The sequence below is a fragment of the Vitis riparia genome, chromosome 6 (assembly GCF_004353265.1).
Source record: "Vitis riparia cultivar Riparia Gloire de Montpellier isolate 1030 chromosome 6, EGFV_Vit.rip_1.0, whole genome shotgun sequence".
Classification (NCBI taxonomy): Eukaryota; Viridiplantae; Streptophyta; class Magnoliopsida; order Vitales; family Vitaceae; genus Vitis; species Vitis riparia.
In genome coordinates, this window is record NC_048436.1 from 14,901,521 (window position 1) to 14,926,805 (window position 25,285).

At 35.4% G+C, this 25,285-nt stretch overlaps 3 protein-coding genes across 3 annotated transcripts; all 3 read right to left on the reverse strand.

The window, feature by feature from the left end:
- Window positions 1–6,803: 6,803 nt before the first annotated feature.
- On the reverse strand, window positions 6,804–8,605 carry LOC117915906 (UDP-glycosyltransferase 87A1-like). Its single transcript, XM_034831648.1, has 2 exons — window positions 8,051–8,605; window positions 6,804–7,810 (listed from the first exon to the last, which is right to left on the reverse strand). The coding sequence occupies exons 1-2, from the start codon at window positions 8,529–8,531 to the stop codon at window positions 6,933–6,935; spliced, it is 1,359 nt and encodes a 452-aa protein (XP_034687539.1). The 5' UTR covers window positions 8,532–8,605; the 3' UTR covers window positions 6,804–6,932.
- Window positions 8,606–9,741: 1,136 nt separating this feature from the next.
- Window positions 9,742–10,074, reverse strand: LOC117917027 (UDP-glycosyltransferase 87A1-like). Its single transcript, XM_034833257.1, has one exon. It carries the CDS (start codon window positions 10,072–10,074, stop codon window positions 9,742–9,744), a length of 333 nt encoding a protein of 110 aa, XP_034689148.1.
- An 8,661-nt stretch (window positions 10,075–18,735) lies between these two features.
- On the reverse strand, window positions 18,736–20,725 carry LOC117915736 (UDP-glycosyltransferase 87A1-like). Its single transcript, XM_034831407.1, has 2 exons — window positions 20,202–20,725; window positions 18,736–19,803 (listed from the first exon to the last, which is right to left on the reverse strand). Exons 1-2 carry the CDS (start codon window positions 20,692–20,694, stop codon window positions 18,908–18,910), a joined length of 1,389 nt encoding a protein of 462 aa, XP_034687298.1. The 5' UTR covers window positions 20,695–20,725; the 3' UTR covers window positions 18,736–18,907.
- Between the last annotated feature and the right edge of the window lie 4,560 nt (window positions 20,726–25,285).

Here is a 25,285-nt window from a genome sequence, read left to right on the forward strand (position 1 = left end):
GTTACGAATAGCTCAGGGCTATGGTAGACATAAAAAACTCCAGCTCATGAGCTTAGGGCTTTAAATGTTATGAAAAGATTAGGGTTATGGATGACATGAACGACTCTGGGTTGAGAGGTCAAGGCTCTAAAGACTATGAATAACTTACAGTTATGGATAACATGAAGGACTCTGGGTTGTCTACTTAAGGATCTAGATGCTATGAATAGCTCAGGCCTTTGGTGGACATGAACAACTCCAGGACGTGAGCTCAAGTCTTTAAATGTTATGAAAAGCTCAGGGTTGTGGTTGACATCAATGACTCTAGGTCGAGAACTTACAACTTTAGATCCTATGAACAACTCAGCACTATGGATGACATGAATGACTCCGGGTTGTGAGCTTAGAGCTCTAGATGTTATGAATAGCTAAGGAATATGGTGGACATAAATGACCCCGATCGTGAGCTAAGGGCTCTTGATGCTATGAAAATCTGACGGCTGTTGATGACATGAATGACTTTAGGTTGTGAGTTCAGGGTTCAAGATCTTATGAATAGCTTAGGGTTGTGGATGACATGAACAACTTCGGGTAGTGTGCTCAAGGCTTTAGATGCTATGAGTAGCTTAGTGCTATGGTGGAATTGAAAGACTATTGGTCATGAGCTAAGGGCTCTAAATGCTATGAAAAGCTTAGGGCTGTTGATGACATGAATGGCTTTGGGTCGTGAGCTCAAGGCTCTAGATGCTATGAATAGCTTGGAGCTATGGTTGACATGAATGGCTTCAGGCCATGACCTTAGGGCTCTAAATACTATGAACGACTCAGAACTATGGATGACATGAACAACTTTGGGTCATGAACATAGGGCTCTATATGCTATTAACAACTCAAGGTTGTGGATGACATGAATCACTCTAATACATATGGTCAGGGCTCTAGATGCTATGAATAGCTCAGGTTCTAGTGTACATGAATGACTCTAGGTCATGGGCTCAAGGCTCTAGATGTTATGACAAGCTTCAAGTTATGGATGACATGAATGACTATGAGTTGTGTGCTTAGGGCTCTAAATACATTGAACAAGTCAGGGTTGTGGATGACATAAACGACTACGGTTGTTAATTTTCCGCTACATCTTTTCTTTCTTTAGGAAAATGTTAGCTGTATTAGACTAATATCTACTCACCATACCCATTGAAAAGAAAATATCTGGCCTAGTACATAACATTGCATACATACGATTACCCACACATGAATGACTACAAAGGCATAGGGTATTGATTGAATGTGTTTTTTCTCCTTAGGTGTTTTAGGACACTGATATTGAGAAAGAGGAATTTTATGTCTATAATATATACATATGTGTTTAATTGATTGAGATAAAATATGATAACCTCCATTTTCATACCAACGAGAGCATCTTTGAGGAGGCCATCGTCCTCCATACTCCTCACTTCACAGTCGTCAGAGCCCGAGCCACTTCCACCTTCAAGCTCCACCATCGCCCTTTTTTCACAACCCATCCTCAGGTAGACTCATCTTTCTCCTTCTTCTCCTTCCATTTTTTCATTATTTTCTTTGTTCATCAGTCATCTCTAGTTTTCACACGACCACACCCTTATCTGAATCTTCAATCTACTTGTTTCGTTGACCCGTTCGAACCATTTTAAGAGGCTAGTCCTCGATGACCCAGATGGGGGTATCAAGTGTTGAATAATTTAACTTCTTTGAAGTTGAAACTGGTTGTTGATATTAGATGAAATCACAGCTTGAAAAGTAGATAGCTTTAATATGAAAAGTATTTGTATGTGCGAAAATTATAATTCTGTTTGTTAAGTACATGTATGGAGTTGATGGGTTCGGACTAGGCTTGCCCAGATTCTAGAATTCCTAAATATACCCCCGACCTGAGTTAACTCTGAGTTGTTCATAACATCTAAAGCCCCAAGCTCACGACCAGAAGTCATTAATGTCAACCACAACTTGAGATATTCATAACTAGAGTCCTCAGCTCACAACTCGAAGTTGTTCATGTCAACCATAGCTTTGAGCTGCTCATATTATCTAAAGCCCTGAGTTCACAACCTAGATTTGTTCATGTCATCTATAACCCTGAGCTGATCATAGCATTTAGAGCCCTAAGCTCACAACCAGGAGTTGTTCATGTAAACCACATCCCTTTGCTGTTCATAGCATATAGAGCCTTAAGCTCACGACCTAGAATCATTCATGTCATCCACAACCTTGAGCTATTAATTGCATCTAGAGTCTTGAGCTCACAAGTTGGAGTCATTCATGTCAACCCCAACCTAAGTACTTCGTAGCATCTAAAGCCCTGAACGCCTATGAAAATGGTGGCTCTGAACCACTGAATTTACTAACAAGAGAATATCTTTTTTCCACCATTAGCCAATGCCTGACTGTAGATGTCTGGGTCGATATTAGCCAAGGCTTGACTATAGGTACCTATGCCATCACTATTCGCAAAAGGCTTACTATGGGAGACTCTGCTGCCACCATTAGTGAAGATCTGTTTGTAGGTGCTGGTGTCACCATTGACAAAGGTTTGATTTTGATCAATCGATTCTTTTTTGCAAAATTGCTTATCTATGCCTGCTAGGAGCCAATCACCCCCGATCAGCATGTCATTTCCTGTGAGATTGAAATCTCTTTTCCAAAATTCATCATTTGGTAGTAAGAGTTGTTTATTTTATTTATTTATATTTAGAAATACCCTTATCAATACTAATAATCAATTTAAATGAGAATTTAATATTTTCATTTAGTTGGGATTTGTTACGTGAGCTTTTTTATTTTTAGAAATACTTTTATCAATACTAATAATCAATTTAAATTAGAATTTAATATTTTCATTTAGTTGGGGTTTTAATTACTCCATGTAATGAAAGTCATTCATGAAATTATCATCACAAATCTAAAAGATAATTCAAAATTTAATATTTTCAATATTAATAATCAACTTAAATAGTAATTTAATCTATTCATTTAATTAGGGTTTTAATTACTTGACATAACAGAAACCATTTCTGAAATTACTATTACAAACCTATAAGGTAATATTTTTCATACTCATAAACAACTTAAATGAGAATTTAATCTTTTTTATTTCGTTAGGATTAACATAAGTCATTCTTGAGAATTTAATCTTTTTATTTCGTTAGGATTAACATAAGTCATTCTTGAAATTGTCATCACAACCCTAAAAGGTAATGAAAAATTTAATCTTTTCATTTGCCTTCAATTTCTATTCCATCAATTGTTGTAATAGGGATTTAATTTAAGGTTTTAATCACTTGGCTTAATGAAAAGATCATTAAATAAAATACATGAGGATAACTTGTTTAGAATGTGTTAACATGTGAACACATGAAATTGAGTAATATATTCGAGTTTTTTTATCATAAATTTTATATAAAATTATCAAAATACATTTTCTTCCAACATTCCACATACACAATTAAAAACTCTAATCCTATTTTTTTTTATATATTCTCTTCTTTTCTTTTCCTCTCATTTTTGTCATCTTGGCCTCTTTTTTGTTTTTTGTTTTCAATAAAATGAAGATAAAGATAATGAAGAAAGTAAACTAAAAAAATAAATAAATAAGAAATAAAGTTACGGTGTCGTATTGAAAAAAAAAAAAGCATTTCCATCATTTTATATGAATTTTAAAAAATATATATATAAAATAGGTGGATACGTAAATAAGATGGTATGATGTATTTAACTTTTAGCCAAAAACATGATTTTTTTTTTTATTAATACTTCGCAATATCTTCTTTTAAATTTTTTTTTTTTACTATATATGTTACTAAAAATAATATTCAAATATTTTAAAAAAATTTATTAAAAGTTTATGAAACACCAAATGGTTTCATATATAGGAAATCTATTGCTATTGTTATAACTAACATTAAGTTATTTCTAAGCGCATATTACATCAACAAATTGTCATTTTGCCTTAAAAAATTAATAATCAAGACGTTTTTGTTTTTAATTCAAAAACTTCTTAGATACTTTATTCACTTTATAAAGTACTGCGTTGCTTCTAGAAAATAAAAGTAAAATCACCCCCTTAAGGAAAACTCGACTTTTAGATCATTCTTATGGATTTTTCTATGCTACAGCCGATTCTTTTAATTCCACAAAATTTTCAATATTTGTCATATAGGAAAAAAAAATTAAAAATACTATTTCTTTATACTTTGTGTTGGTTCTGGATTTTGACATTCGATGGTTAGGTTAGCTCTCAAGTTTTTGGAATTGATTTCTTGGAAGAGTTTGTGCATATCTTTAATTCTCATTCTTTAATCCTTATATAAAATGAGCTTTGTAAGCTCCCCTAGGCCATTATAACATCTCTTTATTTTAACATTTAATCCCCTAACATGTACTACTATCAATACATAACAATTGTTAGGTTAATCCGTTGATGACGCATAATAAACCTATTAATGATAATTGACCGTTTGGGCAAATATGGTTGAATGGGTGATACTACTTGGGGTGACGTACTTATCTGAGCATCATACTATTCAAAAGTATCCATCCGTACATCTCAATGCTTGAGCACCACACTTTGATAAGAAAGTTTTTAAGATAAAAAAGAGGTACATATGAAAAATTACATATCTACTATTAAAAACGTGCGATTAAATTTAGATCATTGAATAAGATCAAATACATAAAAATGAAATTAGAGTATAAAGCAATGAAATCGAACTTTATAAAAAATGATAAAACCAAAACACACATATGTTACGATCTGATTCATCACATTTTTTTTTATACTACAACGGATTCCTCTCAATAATAATCTCCATTTCTTTTTATTACTAACTTGTATCTCTTTATATTTCTATCTTATCTTCTTGTTACCTTATACAATTTACTTACACCTAACTCCTAATTTTTCTATACATTTGTGGGCACCTACTCAAATTCATCTAAATACGTCACAAACAAGGCTTTAAAATTTTGATATGACATCAAATGGGTGTCATATGATTTACATTTAAGCACCGAGACAAACCCAAGACATAAATAATCAAAATTTTGTGCTATAAAAAGTTCACATTTTTACCCACTTGCCGATCAATGCTTTGAATCATCTTATAATATTAATGCCAAGTATTTACATCATAGTCAAGAACAATCAACATATTCCAATCATACAATATTTAAACCTTATCCTTCTTGAATCTTGACAACTTTTTAGGGCACCTTTCCATGAGACCCACATCACAAGAAAAGGGATGATGTTAATGCAACCATATTCCATCAATATATTTGCTAATATACTAATATATAGTTCCTTTACCAATAATTTTTCATATTTAGGAAGCAAATAATGGAATAAATTAAATCAAGTTAGGTGGGGGATATTGTAAAGGGAAAACTACAAAAGGTGATCATCAAGGGGTTGGAAATTGAAAATTGAAAAGTTGATTCCATTAATTTTGAAGGTGAGGGATGGGATGGCATCATAGAATAGAAGACAAGGGGAGGAAACTTCAGATTGGGCATCTGGTCTATTATCTGAATAGAAAACAAAAAAGCATTATCCTTTCTTGAGAGGACACCATGCAGTGAAGAAGAGTGGTTGATTGAAAGATATTTCACATGGGTGGGGCACCATCAAGCCAGCGAGGTTGGGCATTCACAAGGGGTCTAAGTGTGTGGGGTTTTTGTTACGACATTATGGGCCATAGACATATATATTGTCTGAGATGGAATAGTATATCGTTGTGGGGGGTTTGGCTTTTAACTTTTACATTTAATGTTCTTTATTGAGATGTCAATATTATGATTTGGATACGTTTTTTTTTTTTTAAAGGGCTATGAATTATGATTGAAATGTAAAATAATTTTTTAAAAAATTTTATTGTTACAATGTCAAACTCGTATCTGTCTAATAATTGATTAAAAAATCGAGGTATTAAAAAAAATTTACTGTTTTAACTTAATATCCATTTAGATACCTTTTTGTTTTCAAAAATAAAAATTAATAGCAATTTATGCATAATATATGATCATTTTTAAAAAAAATTTATATTGAAAATATAATGATTTTGTAAAATTAATTAAAAAAATAGAGGTATTAAAATTTTTTATTATATTAAATTTAAAAGAAATTAAACTAATTTTGAGGAGATAATGTAAACCTATTCATTTTGTATAAGGGTTCATACTTACTTTCAGCATTTGAGAAGTTGTTTCAAAAAAAGTTTTAAATTATGTTTGGTTCCAAAAAGTATTAGGAAAAAAAATTGTTAACAGAAAATAATTTTCTTATTTTTTATTTTATTATGAAAAATGCGGAAAATATGAAAGAAAATAAAATATAATTAAAATTATTAAGAAATTTGTAAAATTTTAAATTATCTAATATTTATATAAAAAAGTTAAATAAGTGAATTTTTTTAAAATAGTATATAAAAATAATTTAGTAATCTTAAATCTATTTTTTTTATTTTTCTTCCCTTTTTCTTTTCTTTTACTTTTCCTTACATTTTCTTCCCAACTTTGTGGAAACAACCATAAACTTAGAATTATGGAAAAAACGAAAAGAAAGAATGCCACAAAGCATGAAACAAGTTTAATTTCTTGGTTTTGGAGTTTAGTTTTATAATATTCTCTACTTTTTTCAAGAATTGTTGTAGGGTAAATTTTTAGTCCAATAAAATTTTAGTTACCAAGAATAAGAATTTTGCTGGTAAAGGCTTAACCTTCCTTCTCACGTGTTTAGATGAAGATCATCGAGGCAAATGCTTCATTTTGGAAAGAGGCAACATAGACAGTGAGAAGAAAGAACCCAAGTAAGTAACGCCCTCCTCAATATTTGTCTTGTGCATGCAATATGTTACAGGCTTCACATCTTCTCATCAATGGAGACACGATACATCACTCCTGCTTGATTAATACTTTCTCTAGTATTGGGAAATGTCTCTTACAAAAGCATCCAGACTTGTATCAGATGACCCACCTTTTTTAATTACTAGTCGACAAATCTCCCGAAGCTCCCTTGCTCTTCTCCTCATTTCTTTACCCTCTTCCCCTTCCCCGTCCATAAGCCTCTTCACCAGCCCTGCAATTTCATCTCTTTTAGCTATAGTTTCCATTCCCACCTCTCTCTTCACCCTCCACCCAATCTTCCAATCTTCCACAATTAGCTTACTGTTCAAAGGTTGATCTGCAGCCATGGGCAAAGTAAGAAAAGGAACACCCGCAAAAAGACCTTCAAAGGTTGAGCCCCACCCACAGTGTGACCAAAACCCTCCCACCGACCAGTGAGACAGGACCCTCAGTTGATCACACCAAGGCACCACCATCCCCATCTCACCACAAATCTCTTTGAATCGGCAAGTTCCCTCACGCGCCACCCACAAGCACCGAACACCACTGTCGCGCAACCCAGTTGCGATTTCATTCGTCTGGGCAGTCGAAATTGGAAGGTAGCTTCCCAAAGAGATGTACAAGACAGAACCAGGAGGTTGAAGGTCCAGCCATTTTAAGTAGTGGAGGTCATTTTGGTTTGTTGATATAGAGTTGTCTCCAAGCTTGAAGTAAGGTATGAGAGGACCAACGATGTAGATGGGGAACGGGAATTTTGGTTTTAGCACATCAACCACATGGGCTTCAAGCTCATACATGGTAGCTAACAGAAGGTACTGCGCCTTGGACAACCATGACAGAGCTTCCAACATCATAGGTAAGAATGGCTTGTTCCAATATATGGAACCAGGAAGATCTGCAATGCGAATTGAAGAGATTCCCGGAATGTAATCGATTCGTTCATCTCCACTCTCTATAATAAATACACGAAAACACAGACAGTTTCAGTACCCATCTGAATTAATTTAAAAAAATTTCAGATTCGCTTGTTAAAACTGATTCGATCTGATTCTATTCAACCCTTATATTAAATGGGTTTTATGAATTCTGTAGTCCGATCTGAATCCAAAGATGCAACTGAACCTTCTCTGAAAAATTGATTTTCGGGTTATTCTTAAATCCTAAGAACAAGGCTCTTATGATGATTACACACCTGAGGAATTCACCGGAAAGTGCCGATTTTGAACCAGAAGATCAAAATGAAGAAACGCCGAAAACACCGCGGCCGACATCGGCCAAAACGATGCCACCGGAACATTTCTACGATTCGCCACATCGACCGCCCAGAATAGAAGAGTATCAGCTACTATAGTAGTCACCGGCGGCTCAAGCCGGGCCAGGAGCTGCTCAAACGGGTCTACCATCTTCGTCCTTACAGCGTCGAGGAAGGCTAGGTAGTTGGCCCCGCGAGCAAGCTCGGATGGAATGACGTTGGGAATGGAACCGAATCGGATGTTAGGCGGCTTGCTGTCGGAGAGGAGGAAGCCGAGCCACTCCTCGGTGACGATGAAGGTGATGAGAATATCAGCTCTTCTGGAAGCTAGTAACTTGCAGAGGTTCATCATAGGGTTGATGTGGCCTCTACCTGGAAAAGGCATGGCCACCACGTGGCAACCGACGGCGCTGGACTCCATGTAGACCGTTCACTCCGATCAAGTCTTAGAGGATCTCATTATACAGAAGCCATGGCCAAGAAGATAGTTATCTTCTTGAAAAAGTCATCAAAATTTCTTCAAAAGATTTAAATATTTTTCTTTTACATAAATTTTCATTAATATCATTTTTTTTTTCTAGCATCGTCATATCCAGTCATCCACGTTTCTATCGTAAGCATGTCTTCATCGTTTCATGGATGTTAAAAAAACAATGGGACCAACAGGCACCGCCTCCATTCGCTTGTCTCTATTCCGATTATTGTTTTTTAAATTTAGAAACAAAGATCCTATTTGAAAACTCTGGTTGAAAACAGATTTTTAACTCAAAGAATAAGCTTTATTATTATTATTTATAAATTAGCTTTTTTCATAATTTATTCTTAAAATAAGTTATTTTTTAAACATAAATTAAATATCTTCGTTGTACTTTTACACAAATATTATAATAATTTTGTTTCACGCATTTATTTTGATTTACACTTTCCTAGATTACTATGTCTTGCATTGGTAGTAAAATCTAGGAATATCATGCATTTTGAATACTTTTTTTTAAATCATAAATTAAACTTTATGGTTTTTTCCCCGTAATTTTTACATTTGTATAGGGTTTTTCATATTGTGTCTTGCACGATTGATTTATCTTTTAACTCTCTAATTATTAAGGAAGAATTAACAAATTAAAAATTTTAGCTAAATAAAATTTAATACCTATTCATCCCCTTTGAGTATATCATAACCAAAATATAGGATCTTTTGAATAATAATAAAATACCAAGAATCAATTAAAACTTTTACTTTATATATATGCATATATATATATATATATATATGAAATTGTGTTATGTGACTAGCTACTGCGTCTCTAACAAAAGCATCCATGCTGGTTTGGCAGGATTCACCTTCGGCAGTAGTTCGTTGACAAATCTCCTGAACTTCTCTTGCTGCTCTTTTCATTTCCTTCCTTCTTTGCTTTCCAAGTCCATAAATCTCCGCACAAGCTCAACAATTTCCTCTCTTGTCACCAAAGTTTCCACTCCCTTCTCTCTCTTCACCCTCCATCCAATCTTCCAATCCTCCATAGCTGCCTTACTGTTTGAAACTTGATCAATTCCACAGGAAAAGACAGAAAAGGCAGCCCACAAAAAATGCCTTCAACAATGGAGTTCCACCCACAATGCGTCAGGACCCTCTACAGAAGATGCGACAGCACCTTCAATTGATCACACCAAGGCACCACCAACCCCATCTCCCCACACATTTCTCTAAGCTGTGTAGTCTCTCCACGCGCCACCCACAAAAACCGAACGCCGCTGACACGCAACACAGCTGCAAGTTCTTTCGTCCGTGCCCTCGAAACTGAGAGAACACTTCCCAAGGATATGTACAGGACCGAACTACTGAGCTGGAAGTCTAGCCATCGGAAGTAGTTGAGGTCATGAGAAGTTGTGGCTGTGGAGGAACTGTCTCCGAGATTGAAGTAAGGTATTGCAGGGCCAATGGGATGGATGAGGAATGAGAACATTGATTTTAGAGCGTCGATGACTGGGGCTTCTAACTCATAGACGGAAGAAAGGAGAAGAGATTGAGCTTTGGGCAACCATAAAAATGACTGTAAGTTCTAGCCAAGACTGGGTTGTGATTGTGAAGTAATGCTGAAAAGTCTGCCATGCGGGTTGAAGAAAGTCGGGGATGTAGTCCACACGCTCTTCTCCCCTTTCTATCAAACAATGCAACCGTAAAGAAGGAGACTTGCCCAAGGGAAATACGTCTATCAACCCAAGAAGACTTTCGAAAATAGCTTTTTAAATTATTCTCATAAAGATGCCATGAACATGTACACGTAATAAAAATTCCTAAAATATTCTACATATTTTCAATTATTATTTAAAATATTATATAAAAAAATTAATTGAAAATGTCTCGTGTGATCAAAATCATATCCTATTTTCAAAACAATTTCTCAAAAAATTATTTTTAATAAAAAAATTCCAAATATATTTTCTATGAGTTCAAAAACTATTTTTTATTTAAAGCATGTTTGATTAGTTTGGATTCTTCCATGCTTTGAGATACCTTTCAAGATAGTAATTAGTAAGGTCTTTTATATTTGCTTCCTAAAACAAAATAGTAAGAGACTGGCTCAAAAAATAATTTTTAATATAGTATAAAAATAAAAATATGCTAAAAAAAAATTGTTTCTTTAAAAAAATGAAAAACAAAAAAGATTGTTTTAAAGTTTCCTCTCCGTTCAATAGTTTACTCACACATGATACATCAATGGGATGATGACAGTTCTGCACAAGGAGATCGAAGTGGTGGAACATGGAAAACACTGTCGCCGACATTGCCCAGAATGAAACCACCGAAATGTTCCTATGATTCCCGACCCTAATAGCCCAAAACAAAAAGGTATCAGCTAAGATGGATATCATCGGCAGCTCAAGCCCATCCAGGGGTCACTCTAACGGATCTTCCATCCTCGTCAAGACAGCTTCGACGAACCCTGGTAAGTCAAAGGCAAGATCTTGCTCAGACGGGGTCAAGTCCAGAATCGTGCGGACTCTGATGTTAACCAGCCCCGAACAACTTCTCCGTGACGACGAAGGTTATGAGTATGTCATTTCTATTAAGATATAGACTCACATATCTAACAATAGTTCATGACTAAGCTATTCACCTCTTATAGTATTTGTTTTTTGTTCGTTCAAGAGTATGGGCCACCTATGTGTAGAGCCCAACGCCATCACAAGCCTTAGATGATGGGCCTAAGACTCGTGAGGCCCAATAGCCCAATGGGTATGATCCCTAAGGCAAGAGGGTATAAAAGGTCAAGGGTTTGTTCATTTTGGCAACAATCACATCAGTTTTAGAATTAGAACATACATGTTTCTCTTCGGCTCCCATTGTCAGAGAGAATCCAGTGACAGTGGTTCCCCTCCTCAGCCTTAGAAGATCCATATTGTATTCATCGTCGGAAAATAATGGACTCATGTATGTTCTGTGACAGAGGAAGGCATAATAAGAATGCTTGGTATATATATATATATATATATATATATATATCCTGTTTTTGTGTTTTAGGTGATAATGGAGATCAAAATAAAGGTTTATCAATTGGTATCAGAGCCTCCCATTTTCACCAAAACACTCTTTAAAACACAAACATAAGACCCAAAGCAAGAGACGTTGTTTTCAAGCGTTCCACCAACGCCGCTCGGGCGTCGTTCTAGACGCCATTACAGGTGTTGTTTCAGGCGGTGGGAGTAGCGCTGGGGTGCTGCAATGCGTCATTGGGAATCAGAATAGCGCCATTCCAGCGCTGTTCATTTTTCCGGCGTACTTGGCGTCGTTTTGACGCCGTTGAGACGTCGTTGCAGGCGTTGTCAACCTAACGTCGCCACGACACCGCCTGGAAAAGGATTGAGACGCCAGTTTGGCATCATTCTCCAATCAAGAACGTCGTTCAGGCAATGGAAAATGATTGCGACGTCGTTCCTTAGTTGACCGCTCGTGATTTAGGCGTCATTTTTTGGCGTTCCAAACGCCGTCCAGCGCTGATGAGAAGCGCCAAAATTTGGGTGTTGTTGCAGGCTACTCAACAACGCCGATATGACTTTTTTTTTTTCTGGTGATGGCGCCATTGATGACGTCGCTACCGGGATCCCATAGTAAAATGCCTCTTATTGGTGTACCATTTTGGTAGCGCTGAAGCACCATTTTCAGGCGCGATTGGAGGGGCTGTTGGCATCCATTACAAGCTCCATTCAGGCGTCCGTTACAGGCGCCATTCAGGCGCTATCCCAGGCGTAGTACCACGTAGCATTCAGACGCCGTCCAGGCGTAGTCTGATGGCGTTTCACCGCAGGCATCATTCTAAGATGGCTCTGGCGCTGCTATTGACGCTGTTGTCGGTTGAATGCAAGAAGGATCCCTTTTACAGCGTCTGAAATTTCAAGTTTTTAAAATTATGCCATAATGAAGATGGAATAATCTGAGAGAGTCTATATTCTTTTTTTTTGTGTTGTAGGAAATTTATATGTATGTGCTTTTAAAATTATGCCATAATGAAGATGGAATAATCTGAGAGAGTCTATATTCCTTTTTTTTGTGCTGTGGGAAATTTATATGTATGTGCTTTTGAAATTATGCCATAATGAAGATGAAATAATATGAGAGAGTCTATATTCCTTTTATGCTGTGGGAAATTTATATGTATGTGTTGCATGTGAAGTAATTAGGTATCATTTAATGTCTTATGAATCATGCATAAAATGGGTTTGTGCATAATTTTTTTTTTTTTGAATTATTGCTTGCTGTATTTATGTTTAATATTTTAAAATAAATGAATTATGTATATTTGTTGCCAAAGTAACTAGTATTACATAATTTTATTTATTTTGAAATGTGTAAGCATGTTATTATTGTATAAAATAATCAACCCAAAGGAGGATTATTTTTTATATAATAATAAATAAAGTAATCATGAATATGTGACATATAAGGTTTATCTTGCATTCGATATGTTAGTCCAAAGACAAACATATTGTTTTCGGGTTTTTAATTATTGTCAATATTTATGAATTAATTTGTAAAAGGATGTCATTTACAAGTTGATATTTCTATCCAAAGACTGAATATTGATGTTTGTGCTAGGTATCTTGTTATTTGTCCACATGCATATATATGTTAAATTTTTATTTATTCATGTATGTGTGATGATTATATAATTGATTGTGAGCTTCATTATTATTTCAGCATTTTCTATATCTTCAAATGTCAATAACATTTCTATGCTTAATGGCACAAACTTCAAGAAATGGAAGGAGCACGTTATAATTGTGCTCGGGTGCATGGATTTAGACTATGGATTAAGAGTGGATCGCCCTTCAGATCTTACTAATGCTAGCACTGCTGAGCAAAGGTCTGCTATGGAAAAATGGGAGCGATCCAATCGCATGAGTCTAACGATTATGAAGCATTCAATTCCAGAAGCTATAAGGGGTGGAATACCTGAGGAAACCCAAGCCATGGCATTCTTGGACCAGATAGCAAACCGATTCACTGCAAACGAAAAGGTTGAGACAAACACTATTCTTAGTAAGCTTGTCTCTATGCGGTATAAAGGGAAAGAGAATATAAGGGAGTACATTATAGAAATGTCTAATCTTGTGACTAGACTTAAGGCACTAAAGTTAGAGTTGTCAGAAGACATACTCGTGCACTTGGTCTTGATCTCTTTGCCTACACAATTCAGTCCATTCAAAATCAGTTACAACACTCAAAAGGAGAAATGGACTTTGAATGAGCTTATTACTCAGTGTGTACAAGAGGAAGAGAGATTGAAACAAGAGAAGAAAGAAAGTGCTCACTTGGCTTCCACATCTCATGGATTTGGTGCCAACAAGAAAAGAAAGAGGGACAATAAAGGAAAACTAACTGCAGTTTTTGAGACATCAAAGCAGAAGGTGCAGAAGAAACAAGATAAGGAAATCACTTGTTTCTTTTGCAAAAAAGCTAGTCATATGAAGAAGACATGTACCAAATACGCTGCTTGGCGTGAAAAGAAAGGTACACTTCTCAACTTTGTTTGTTCAGAAATTAATTTAGTTGTAGTGCCTACTAACACTTGGTGGATAGATATGGGTGCAACTACTCACATAAGTGTCACTATGTAGAGTTGCCTAAGGAGCCGAATGCCAACTGATGGTGAAAGATACATCTATGTGGGAAATGGCAACAAGGCTGCAATCAAGGCTATTGGTCTTTTTAGACTATAGTTGGACTCTGGATGTACTTTGGATTTGGAAGAGACTTTTGTAGTACCGTCGTTTAGACGGAATTTAATTTCTATTTCATGTTTGGACAAATTTGGATATTGTTGTTCATTTGGAAATGGAATGGTTAGTCTTTATCTAAATTCAAAGGTTATTGGTACAGGTAGTCTAACAGACAAATTATACAAATTGAACATAAAGGCCACTAATGAAAATGAAACCTTGCATTCAAGTAATTATGGCATTAAGCGAAAATTAACAAATGAGAATTCATCAATGTTATGACACAAGTGTTTGGGTCACATTTCAAATCAACGGATTCAAAGGCTTGTGTCAGAAGGAATTCTTAATCCACTTGATTTCTTAGACTTTCAAGTCTATATAGAGTGCATTAAAGGTAAACAAACAAATATGAGGAAAAATGATGCCAATAGGTGTAGTGACGTCTTGGAATTGATACACACGGACATTTATGGTCCATTCCCTATAGCTTCTTGGAATGGAAAACAATATTTTATCACTTTAATTGACGATTACTTGCGCTATGGCTATCTTTATTTGATTCATGAGAAATCTCAGTCATTGGATGTGTTCAAGAATTTCAAAGTTGAAGTTGAGAACCAACTAAGCAAGAAAATAAAGGGCGTCAGATCTGATTGTGGAGGTGAATACTATGGTAGATATGACGGATCAGGTGAACAACGTCCAGGGCCATTTGCCAAATATTTGATGGAGTGTGGTATCGTTCCTCAGTACACCATGCCAAGGACTCCGAGCCAAAATGGTGTTGCAGAGAGGCGAAACCATACTCTTAAGGATATGGTAAGAAGTATGATCAGTCACTTTGGGGCGAAACTGTCAAAACTGCAGTTTACATTTTGAATAAAGTACCTAGCAAAACAATAGCCAAAACCCCATATGAGTTATGGACTAGTAAGAAACCTAGTATTAGGCACTTGCATGTTTGGGGTTGTCCAACTGAAGTTAGGTCTTACAAGCCAAATGAAAAGAAATTGGACTCCAGAACAGTGAGCTGCTACTTTGTAGGGTATTTTGAAAGGTCGAGAGGTTTCAAATTTTATGACCCCTCATCTAGATCCTTCTTTGAAACGGGTAATGCTAAGTTCATTGAGGATGTTGAGGTAAGTGGGAGAGAACCATTAAAAAAGGTGGTCTTTGAAGAGGAATCTGTTAGTATTCCTACAACTGGACATGGTCATATTATGTTTGATGACACTATTCAGAATGTACAGTCGATAACAGAAATTCAAGACACACTTAAAATTCCTCCTGCTCAAGTTATGGAACCGATTCAAGTTCATGAAGAGGTAACTCAACAACTTCAAGAACCTCAAGTACAAGTGCCACTGAGGAGATCCACTAGAGAAAGGAGAAGTACAATTTCAGATGATTATGTTGTATATCTCCAAGAACATGAGTTTGACATGGGTTTGGAAGACGATCCAATTTCATTTAGTCAAGTCAAACAAAGTTCTGACTCTGAAAAGTGGATAGAAGTCATGAAGGATGAGATGAAATCAATGAAAGATAATGGTGTTTGGGACCTAGTAGAGTTGCCTGAAGGTGTAAAACCAATTGGTTGTAAATGGATTTTTAAAACCAAGCGAGATTCAAAAGGCAACATTGCTAGGTATAAGGCACAATTAGTCGCAAAAGGTTTCACTCAAAAGGAAGGCATTGATTATAAGGAGGCTTTTTCATCGGTTTCATCAAAGGATTCCTTTAGAATCATCATGGCACTTGTAGCTCATTATGATTTAGAGCTACATCAAATGGACGTTAAAATTGCGTTTCTTAATGGTAACATTGATGAAACAATATACATGGTGCAACCGGAGAACTTTGAGTCTAATGATTCAAAACAACTTGTATGCAGATTAAAAATGTCCATATATGGTTTAAAGCAAGCATCCCGACAATGGTACCGAAAGTTTGATCAGGTGATTACTTCATTTGATTTTAAGGAGAACACCATTGATCAATGCATATACCTCAAGTTCAATGGAAGCAAATTCATTATCTTGGTGCTATATGTTGATGATATTCTACTTGCAAGTAGTGATGTGGGACTTTTGCATGAAACCAAGCGATTTCTATCTAGTAAATTTGATATGAAAGATCTTGGTGATGCATTTTTTGTGCTAGGTATACAGATCTATAGGGATCGTTCAAGAGGTATACTTGGGTTATCACAAAAAACCTACATTGATAAAGTGTTGAGTAGATTTGGCATGAGCAATTGTGCACCAAGAGACACGCTTGTAGCAAAAGGCGATAAATTTAGTTTGCACCAATGTCCGAAAAATGAACTTGAGAAGAAGGATATGGAGAGGTTTCCCTACGCCTCGGCCATAGGAAGTCTCATGTATGCACAAGTTTGTACGTGTCCGGATATTGCGTACATTGTTGGAATGTTAGGCAGATATTTGAGTAACCCAGGTATGGATCACTGGAAAAAGGCAAAATGGGTTATGCGGTATTTACAAAGAACTAAAGACTATATGCTCACATACCGTAGATCCAATCATTTAGAGATCGTGGGATATTCAAACTCCGATTTCGCGGGATGTCTTGACAGTAGGAGATCCACTTCAGGCTACATCTTCATGTTGGCTGGAGGAGCAGTTTCATGGAAAAGTGTTAAACAAACACTTATTGCTTCTTCCACCATGTAGGCAGAATTCATAGCTTGCTACGATGCATCAAACCATGGGATATGGCTGCAGAATTTTATCACTCAGTTGCGAATTATTGATGGGATTGAGAAACTATTAAGAATCAATTGTGATAATAAAGCCGCAGAATTGTATTCTAAGAACAACCGAAGTTCGTCAAAGTCCAAACACATTAACATCAAGGTCTTGGTTGTGAAAGAAAGAGTTCAGAGTCTTCAAGTATCAATTGAACACATAAGCACAAACTCCATGATTATGGATCCGCTTACTAAGGGTTGGCCACCCAAAGTATATCATGAACATGTCATACATATGGGTGTTGTACACATTGATGATGTGCCAGGATAGTGGGAGTTTGTATTTAGATTTTGTGCTTGTTTTCTTGATGTGATATCATGTTATGTTATCCGTACAAACCTTGTTTTTAAAAGACTATTATGTTGAATACTCTGAATTGAATTGATGACTTTCAAAAGCAGTTTAGCATCAAGTGTTGAAAGTGGAATTTGACTAATTTTAGTCATAAAGTGGGACCAATTGGAAATAGACATATTAAAGATCACATTCTAATTCTATGTAATTTCCATGCGACACATCCATACTTGATCCATGTTGCTAATTTTGTTAATGTTGTGATTATTGATGAGTCTAGTTATAATTATGATTAACGAATGTCGCTTTAATCCTATGTTAACATAATTAGTAGACCGGATTGTTTAAGGATATCAAGATAGAATAGCAAGATGAGCTCAATAAAGTACTATCATGAACATTGTTTTGTAATATATGTGGTCTAAGTGGGAGATTGTTAAGATATGGACTCACATATCTAACAATAGTTCATGACTAAGCTATTCACCTCTTACAGTATTTGTTTTATGTTTGTTCAAGAGTATGGGCCACCTATGTGTAGAGCCCAACGCCATCACGGGCCTTATATGACGAGCCTAAGACTCGTGAGGCCCAATAGCCCAATGGGTATGATCCCTAAGGCAGAATGGTATAAAAGGTCAAGGGTCTGTTCATTTTGGCAACAATCACATCAGTTTTGGAATTAGAACAGACTTGTTTCTCTTCGGCTCCCATTGCCAGAGAGAATCCAGTGACGGTGGTTCCCCTCCTCAGCCTTAGAAGATCCATACTGTATTCATCACCAGAAAATAATGGACTCAAGGTATGTTCTCTGACAATAGAGGAAGGCATAATAAGAATGCTTGGTATATATATATATATATATATATATATATATATATATATCCTGTTTTTGTGTTTTGGGTGATAATGGAGATCAAAATAAAGGTTTATCAATTTCTTCTTGAAGCTGGCAACTTGCAGAAGTTCCTCATAGGGTTGACGTGGCCTATCCCGGGGGACGGCACGGCCACCACATGGCATGATCTGGTGAGTCCAGCGTTTTCGGAATCCATGTTTTCCGATGACTGACGTTGATTCCTGGAGCTGACGCCAAAAATGGAAGTGGTAGAGTAGGATGATCAATTTGCTTAAAAGTGCGTATGTGAGGGAAGACTCGCAGGTTTAATAAGAGCCAAATGCTTTTAATATATTTGCATGGGGAGATTTAATGATAATAATAGTCTTAATTAACCATTTGTAACTCCAGAAATGAAAGAAGTGATGAGAGCAGGGCGTAACGCTTGTAAGATATTTGCATTTATAAGCTAGATTTAATAAGAAGCGAAAGAAGGCAAATAATTTGAGAAAGCAGACTCTCACTTCATTCAAGCTGGGAGGCCATTTATGTTCTTTTATTCAATAACTTAAAAGCATATTGAGAACATATATTCAAATCATTTAGTAACAATGAAGCTGTAGAGCTCTGACATCATTTCATTGATTTTGAAATTATTATCACTCTGAAATCTGCTTAATGGCTGGGGAGTTGCGTAATGTCGCTAATAAAAGCATTGATGTTGGATTCGGAGGATCCACCTCTCCCAGTTGCTTGTCGACAAATCTCCTGAAGTTTTCTTGCTCTTCTCTTCATTTCCTTCACCTCAATGCTTTCCGAGTCCATAAACCTTTTCACAATCCCGACAGTTTCTTCTCTCGTCACCAAAGTTTCAGCTCCGGCCGGCTGATTTCTCTTCACCCTCCACCCAGTCTTCCAATCCTCCACAATTGCCTTACTGTTTGAAACTTGATCAAGTCCTACGGGAAAAGTGAGAAAATGAAGCCCAGAAAAAAGGCCTTCGACGGTGGAGTTCCATCCACAATGGGTCCAGAATCCCCCTATAGAAGAATGTGAGAGCACCTCCAATTGATTACACCAAGGCACCACCAATCCCGTCTCCCCACACACCTCTCTCAGCCGTGAAGTTGCCCCACGTGCCACCCAGAAGAACCGAACACAGCTGTCGCGCAACCCAGCTGCAATTTCATCCATCTGGGCACTCGAGACTGAAGCAACACTTCCAAAGGAGATGTACAAGACGGAGCAACAAGGTTGGGAGTCCAACCACTGGAAGTAGTGGAGGTCATCCGCAGCAGTAGCTACGGAGGACCTGTCTCCGAGTTTGAAATAAGGTATTAAAGGACCGATGGGATAGATGGGGAACGAGAATATTGATTTTAGAGTGTCGATGACTTGAGCTTCCAGTTCATAGACGGAAGCCAGCACAAGATACTGAGCTTTGGGCACCCATGAAAGTACTTCTCTTGTTCGAGGCAAGATTGGGTTTTTATGGTGGAGTAATGCCGGAAAATCTGCTATGCGCGTTGGAGAAAGTCCAGGGATATAGTCCACACGTTCATCTCCCCTTTCTATCATAATGCCACAACAGAAAAATATGTATATATGTATCAGCCATAAGAGCCGTGATTCTTTTGTATTCTTGTCTTCGTTATTTACAGAATTTTCAACTTTGACTGAAAGAATGGAAAATATATATATATATGTATCAGCCATAAGAGCCGTGATTCTTTTGTATTCTTGTCTTCTTTATTTCCAGAATTTTCAACTTTGACTGAAAGAATGGCTTACGATTTCTTACTTTAGAATGATCAGATTCATGACATCCACTTTCAAAGACGGAGCAAAAGGACGAAGAAAGACACAAATGAATGTGCTTCAACTCACTAGTGGTACAGCTGGAAAGGCATATTGTCTTTTCATAAAAAAATACACTTAGATTATTATTTATTACTAATTAGTTACGCACCTGATATATCAATGGGATGATGCCCGTTCTGCAAAAGGAGATCAAAATGGTGGAACATGGAGAACACGGACGCCGCCATCGTCCAGAACGAAACCACCGGAATGTTCCTGCGATTCCCAATGCGAACCGGCCAGAACAAAAATGTATCAGCTACTATGGTGGTTACCGGTAGCTCAAACCCATCGAGGAGCCGCTCAAACGGACCTTCCATCTTCGTCAACACTGCTTCGATGAACCCGGGTATGTCGTCGGCGCGAACTCGCTCGGACGGGATCACGTTGGGAATCGTGCCGAATCGGATGCGAGGTGGGTTATTGTCGGAGCCGATGAAGCCGAGCCACTCCTCTGTGACGACGAAGGTGATAAGTATGTCGTCTCGTCTTGAAACTAGCAGCTCGCAGAAGTTCATCATGGGGTTGACGTGGCCCCTTCCCGGGAATGGCACGGCCACCACGTGGCATGATCTGGACCGTTCATTGTTGTCGGAATCCATTCCGACGCCTAAGAGGAAAGGAGTGGGAGGATAGGGTTGCGACTCTCTCTTTGGTACTGATCAATTTGCAAAAGAGGGCTATATAGTGGAGAATCCACAAAAATTGCCCCACCAGTTCCACAATTCAACCTTCACCTTGTGACTCTCACGTGTCAAGTGGTTAAACCTTTCATTTTCATTAATTAAAATTAGAGTATATAGAAAATCTTTCTTTTGACTAAAACAAAAGGTAAAATTAACTGTTTGCCCTTCTACTACCCTTATATATTATTATATATCTTATTATTATTATAATAATAATATGTTACCTAAATTATAGGTTTACTGCGACATTGGGCAACCGAATGAAAACCAATCAATCTAAGTCTAACCTCTAACATGAGATAGTCAAGTGAATCACAGTTCTCTAAACTCATATTGAATTCAAATCGCTCATATTAAACTGGGTTTATTGAATTCATCAAATTATATAATTTAACATCTATCTATAATTTTTATATATATTTATAAGAAAATTAAATAATAAATAAGATAAAATTTAAGATAACAAAAAAATAAAAAAAATAAAAATTATATGTATTTCTAAAATAATGAAAAGTATATGATATTGTTATAAAATATGATAATTTATCTGATTATAAGAACTTATAGATGATCATCCATATTGATGTATATCTCTTTATGACTCACTATAAAAGGGATATAACTCTAATGAAAATTCATTATATTCTCTTCCTACATTTTAATTTTTCTCTCTGTATTTTATTATCTCTTTCTTACTCTTTTTTTTCACTTTATTTTATAACACGTTATGGACACAAATAGTCTTTACAAAAGAAATAGAAAGATTTTTCTTTATTCAGAGAAATAGAAAGACGTTCTTCTCTTCAAAGAAATAGAAAGACTTTTCTCTCTTCTTTCTCACAAAAATATATGATAAACTTATATCATGATTTTCAACTTTATTACCCTTTAACTCTATTTTCATTTATTTTATTTGAATGCATAAATATGTATAATCCATATAACCAAAAGTTATGAGATAAATTATAAATTATGGGGTAAATTCATAACCAGAAGTTATGAAAATATGTGCAATCCATATAACAAGAAGTTATGGGAAAAATTATAAAATTACAAATACATGACCAAAAGTTATGTATATGATCCCTAATTATTTATTTTTAATTATACGGTATAACTGGAAGTTATACCAAACAATATTATATAACTAAAAGCTATAAAATAAATAAAGAAATAAATGTTCATAGCCTGAAACTATATATAAATCTACATAATGAAAGTTTATAACCTGAAACTATGCACAAATTTACATAAAATAATTCAAAGCCTAAAGTTATGTATTAATTTGCACATTTTTGTTATGATAAAATAATCATAGTCCAAAGCTATGAAAAAGAAATATATATATATATATATATATATATATATATATATATTAGATTTTAATTCCTATTCCACATTTATACATTTTACCATATCTATAATTGATAAATTTTAGGTTATTATATTTTTAGATATTATTTACTTGAAATATTGTTAAAACATTTTATTAATAGTTTATTATAATAATTGAAATATTTTTATTAATATTATTCTATATATATATATAGTTTTAGATAATGTCAAACCTTGCAAAGCTTGAATTTGTTACTTTCGATATTTTGGGCAAAAACTACTTATCTTGGGTTCTAGATACTGAAATTCATCTAGATGCGATGAATCTTGGAAATACCATTAAAGAAGAAAATGATGCATCTCTGCATAATCGCGCCAAAGCTTGGATATTTCTTCGCCATCACATTGATGAAGGATTAAAAGGTGAATACCTTATGGTTAAAGATCATTTCATCATTTGGAATAATCTAAGGGAACAATATGACTACCAAAAGACCGTAATCCTTCCAAAGGCACGCTATGATTGGATGCACTTGAGATTACAAGATTTCAAGTCTGTTAGTGACTACAACTCGGTTTTATTCAAAATTAGCTCACAATTAGAATTGTGTGGAGAAAAAGTCGCTGAAGAAGATATACTTGAAAAAACATTTACGGCTTTTCATGTCTCAAATGTGCTCTTGCATAAGCAATATCGAGAGGGTCGTTTCACTAAATATTCAGAATTGATCTCATGTCTTCTTGTGGTTGAACAAAATAATGAGCTTTTATTAAAAAACCATCAATATCGTCCTACTAGGTCTGTGTCATTGCCTAAAGCCAATGCCACATCTATTCGAACTCTTAGACATGGACAAGGACGTGGATATGGACGAGGTCAAGGTTGTGGTAAACACAATTCTTATCATCGTAGTGGTTCTCAAAGTAAAAAAAAAACAACTGAAATCACTAGAAGTGGAATAATTCAGAGGTATAACCTGAAAAGGGGCTAGAACCACAAAGTAAACATGCTTGTGAGAATAAATGTCATAGATGTGGTATGAAAGGACATTGGTCATGTGCTTGTCGTACTTCAAAGCATTTGTTGACCTTTATCAAGCCTCAATAAAAGCAAAAGGAAAGGAAATTGAAATGAACTTCATTGATAGTGATGACTCAGTGGATCTAACCCATTTAGATGTTTCAAATTTCTTTGAGAACCCTAATGGGAAAATTGACTATCTAAATTGGTGATGGAAATGTTTGTTATGATTAAATATTATGTTTTTATTTAGTTTTTTGCAAATAGGTTTATTTTGTTATCATCTTTTGAACACATTATTTATTATTCATCTTTTATAGTTTATTTCACATTTTATTATTTCTCATTTAAATTCTTTTCTTTATTTATACTTGAAGATACATGGATCTCTCTCATACCTTGATACATCATGCAACATCCAACGTAGATGCATGTCTTGCAAATTGTGCCACAACACACAATAATCTTTTGATTTAGAAAATTGAGATTTTTTTGGATACATGTGAAATATATGACTTGGTCCTATGATTAATAAATTGATTTTGCATGTCAATTTTATTTATAGCATGTTTTTATGATTGAAAAGTTTTGAGTTATATAAAATAATATATATTATTGCATATTGTCACATATGATATTTTTATTAATGCAATAATTTCATTATCCAAAAATAATTTTGAAATTATAATAGGTTCAACTATTGTTCTCAATATATTATGTTATATCTTTATATATATGTTCAGATGGCTTTGTAGTATTTCAATTAAAGTTTTGAGCCAACAAGATGCTTTAAAGCATGTTATATTATCTTGAAATTTTGATTTATGAATTAATTTTTGCACATTGATTTAGATCATAATAATATTTTGAATAAAATTATTGATCTATCACTACAATTAGTTTGATTGCCCATAAATACCTGATCTATGGTGGTGAAAACTGATTAAGACCTATAGATGAAAATCTATGGTAGTGAATCTGAAATGCTCATAGATGTATGATTTATGGTGATGAATTTGAAATGCCCATAGATATCCAATATATGATAGTGAGAATCTAATCAAGGCTCATAAATGAAAATCTATGATGGTGAAATTGAAAGACCCATAGATATATGATCTATGGTGGTAAGAATCTAATCAAGGCTCATAGTTGAAAATCTATGATGGTTAAACTTAAAGACCCATAGATATATGATCTATGGTGGTGAGAACTGATCAAATGCCCATAGATGTCTAATCTATGGTGGTGAAGATTGAAATGCCCATAAATGTATGATCTATGATGGTGAAAACTAATCAAGGCTCATAGATATCCAATCTATAGTGGTAGGAATTTGATCAAGACTTATAGATGAAAATCTATGATGGTGAAATAACTGAAGTGCCTATGGATATCTGATCCATAGTAGTGAGATAACTAAAGTGTCCATGGATGTCTGCTTTATGTGTTGAAATAACTGAAGTGTCCATGGATGTTTGATCTATGGTGATGAAAATTGAAATGCCCATGGATGTCTAATCCATGGTGGTAACATAGATGTCTAATCTATGGTGGTGAATATGAAATGCCCATAGATGAAAATCTATGGTGGTGAGATAGCTGGATCAAATGGCCATAAACGTAAATCTATGGTGGTGCGATAACTAAAAGAAGGGGATGCCCTAAACAAACTGAAGGTAAGAGGATGCCCTAAACAAGCTAAATGAAGGTGGATGCCTTAAACAAACTAATGAAAGGGGGATGCCCTAAACAAACTGAAGAAATAGGGGTGCCCTAAACAAACTAATGCTCGGGGGATGCCTTAAACAAAGTGATGGCAGAGGGATGCCCTAAATAAACTAACGCAATGGGGATACCCTAAACAAACTGATAGTAGGGGGATGCCTTAAACAAACTAACGATAGGGAGATGGTCTAAATAAACTAATGACATGGGCATGCCCTAAACAAACTAATGGTAGGAGAATGTCTTAAACAAACTGATGAAAGGGGGATACCCTAAAAAAACTGAAGGAAATGAGGATACCCTAAAAAAACTGAAGGAAGGAGGATGCCCTAAACAAACTGATGGTAGGAGGATGTCCTAAACGAACTAATGAAAGAGGGATACCTTAAAAAAACTGAAAAAATGGGGATGCCCTAAACAAAC

Excerpts from the sequence above, each read along its gene's own strand:
- LOC117915736 (XM_034831407.1), bottom strand. The coding sequence starts at position 20,694 with ATGGATTCCGACAACAATGAACGGTCCAGATCATGCCACGTGGTGGCC. Across the intron at positions 19,804-20,201 it reads TCATCCCATTGATATATCAG|AAAGGGGAGATGAACGTGTG; the intron begins GTGCGTAACTAA and ends GCATTATGATAG.
- LOC117917027 (XM_034833257.1), bottom strand. The coding sequence starts at position 10,074 with ATGTTCTCATTCCTCATCCATCCCATTGGCCCTGCAATACCTTACTTC.
- LOC117915906 (XM_034831648.1), bottom strand. The coding sequence starts at position 8,531 with ATGGAGTCCAGCGCCGTCGGTTGCCACGTGGTGGCCATGCCTTTTCCA. Across the intron at positions 7,811-8,050 it reads CTTTCCGGTGAATTCCTCAG|AGAGTGGAGATGAACGAATC; the intron begins GTGTGTAATCAT and ends TATTTATTATAG.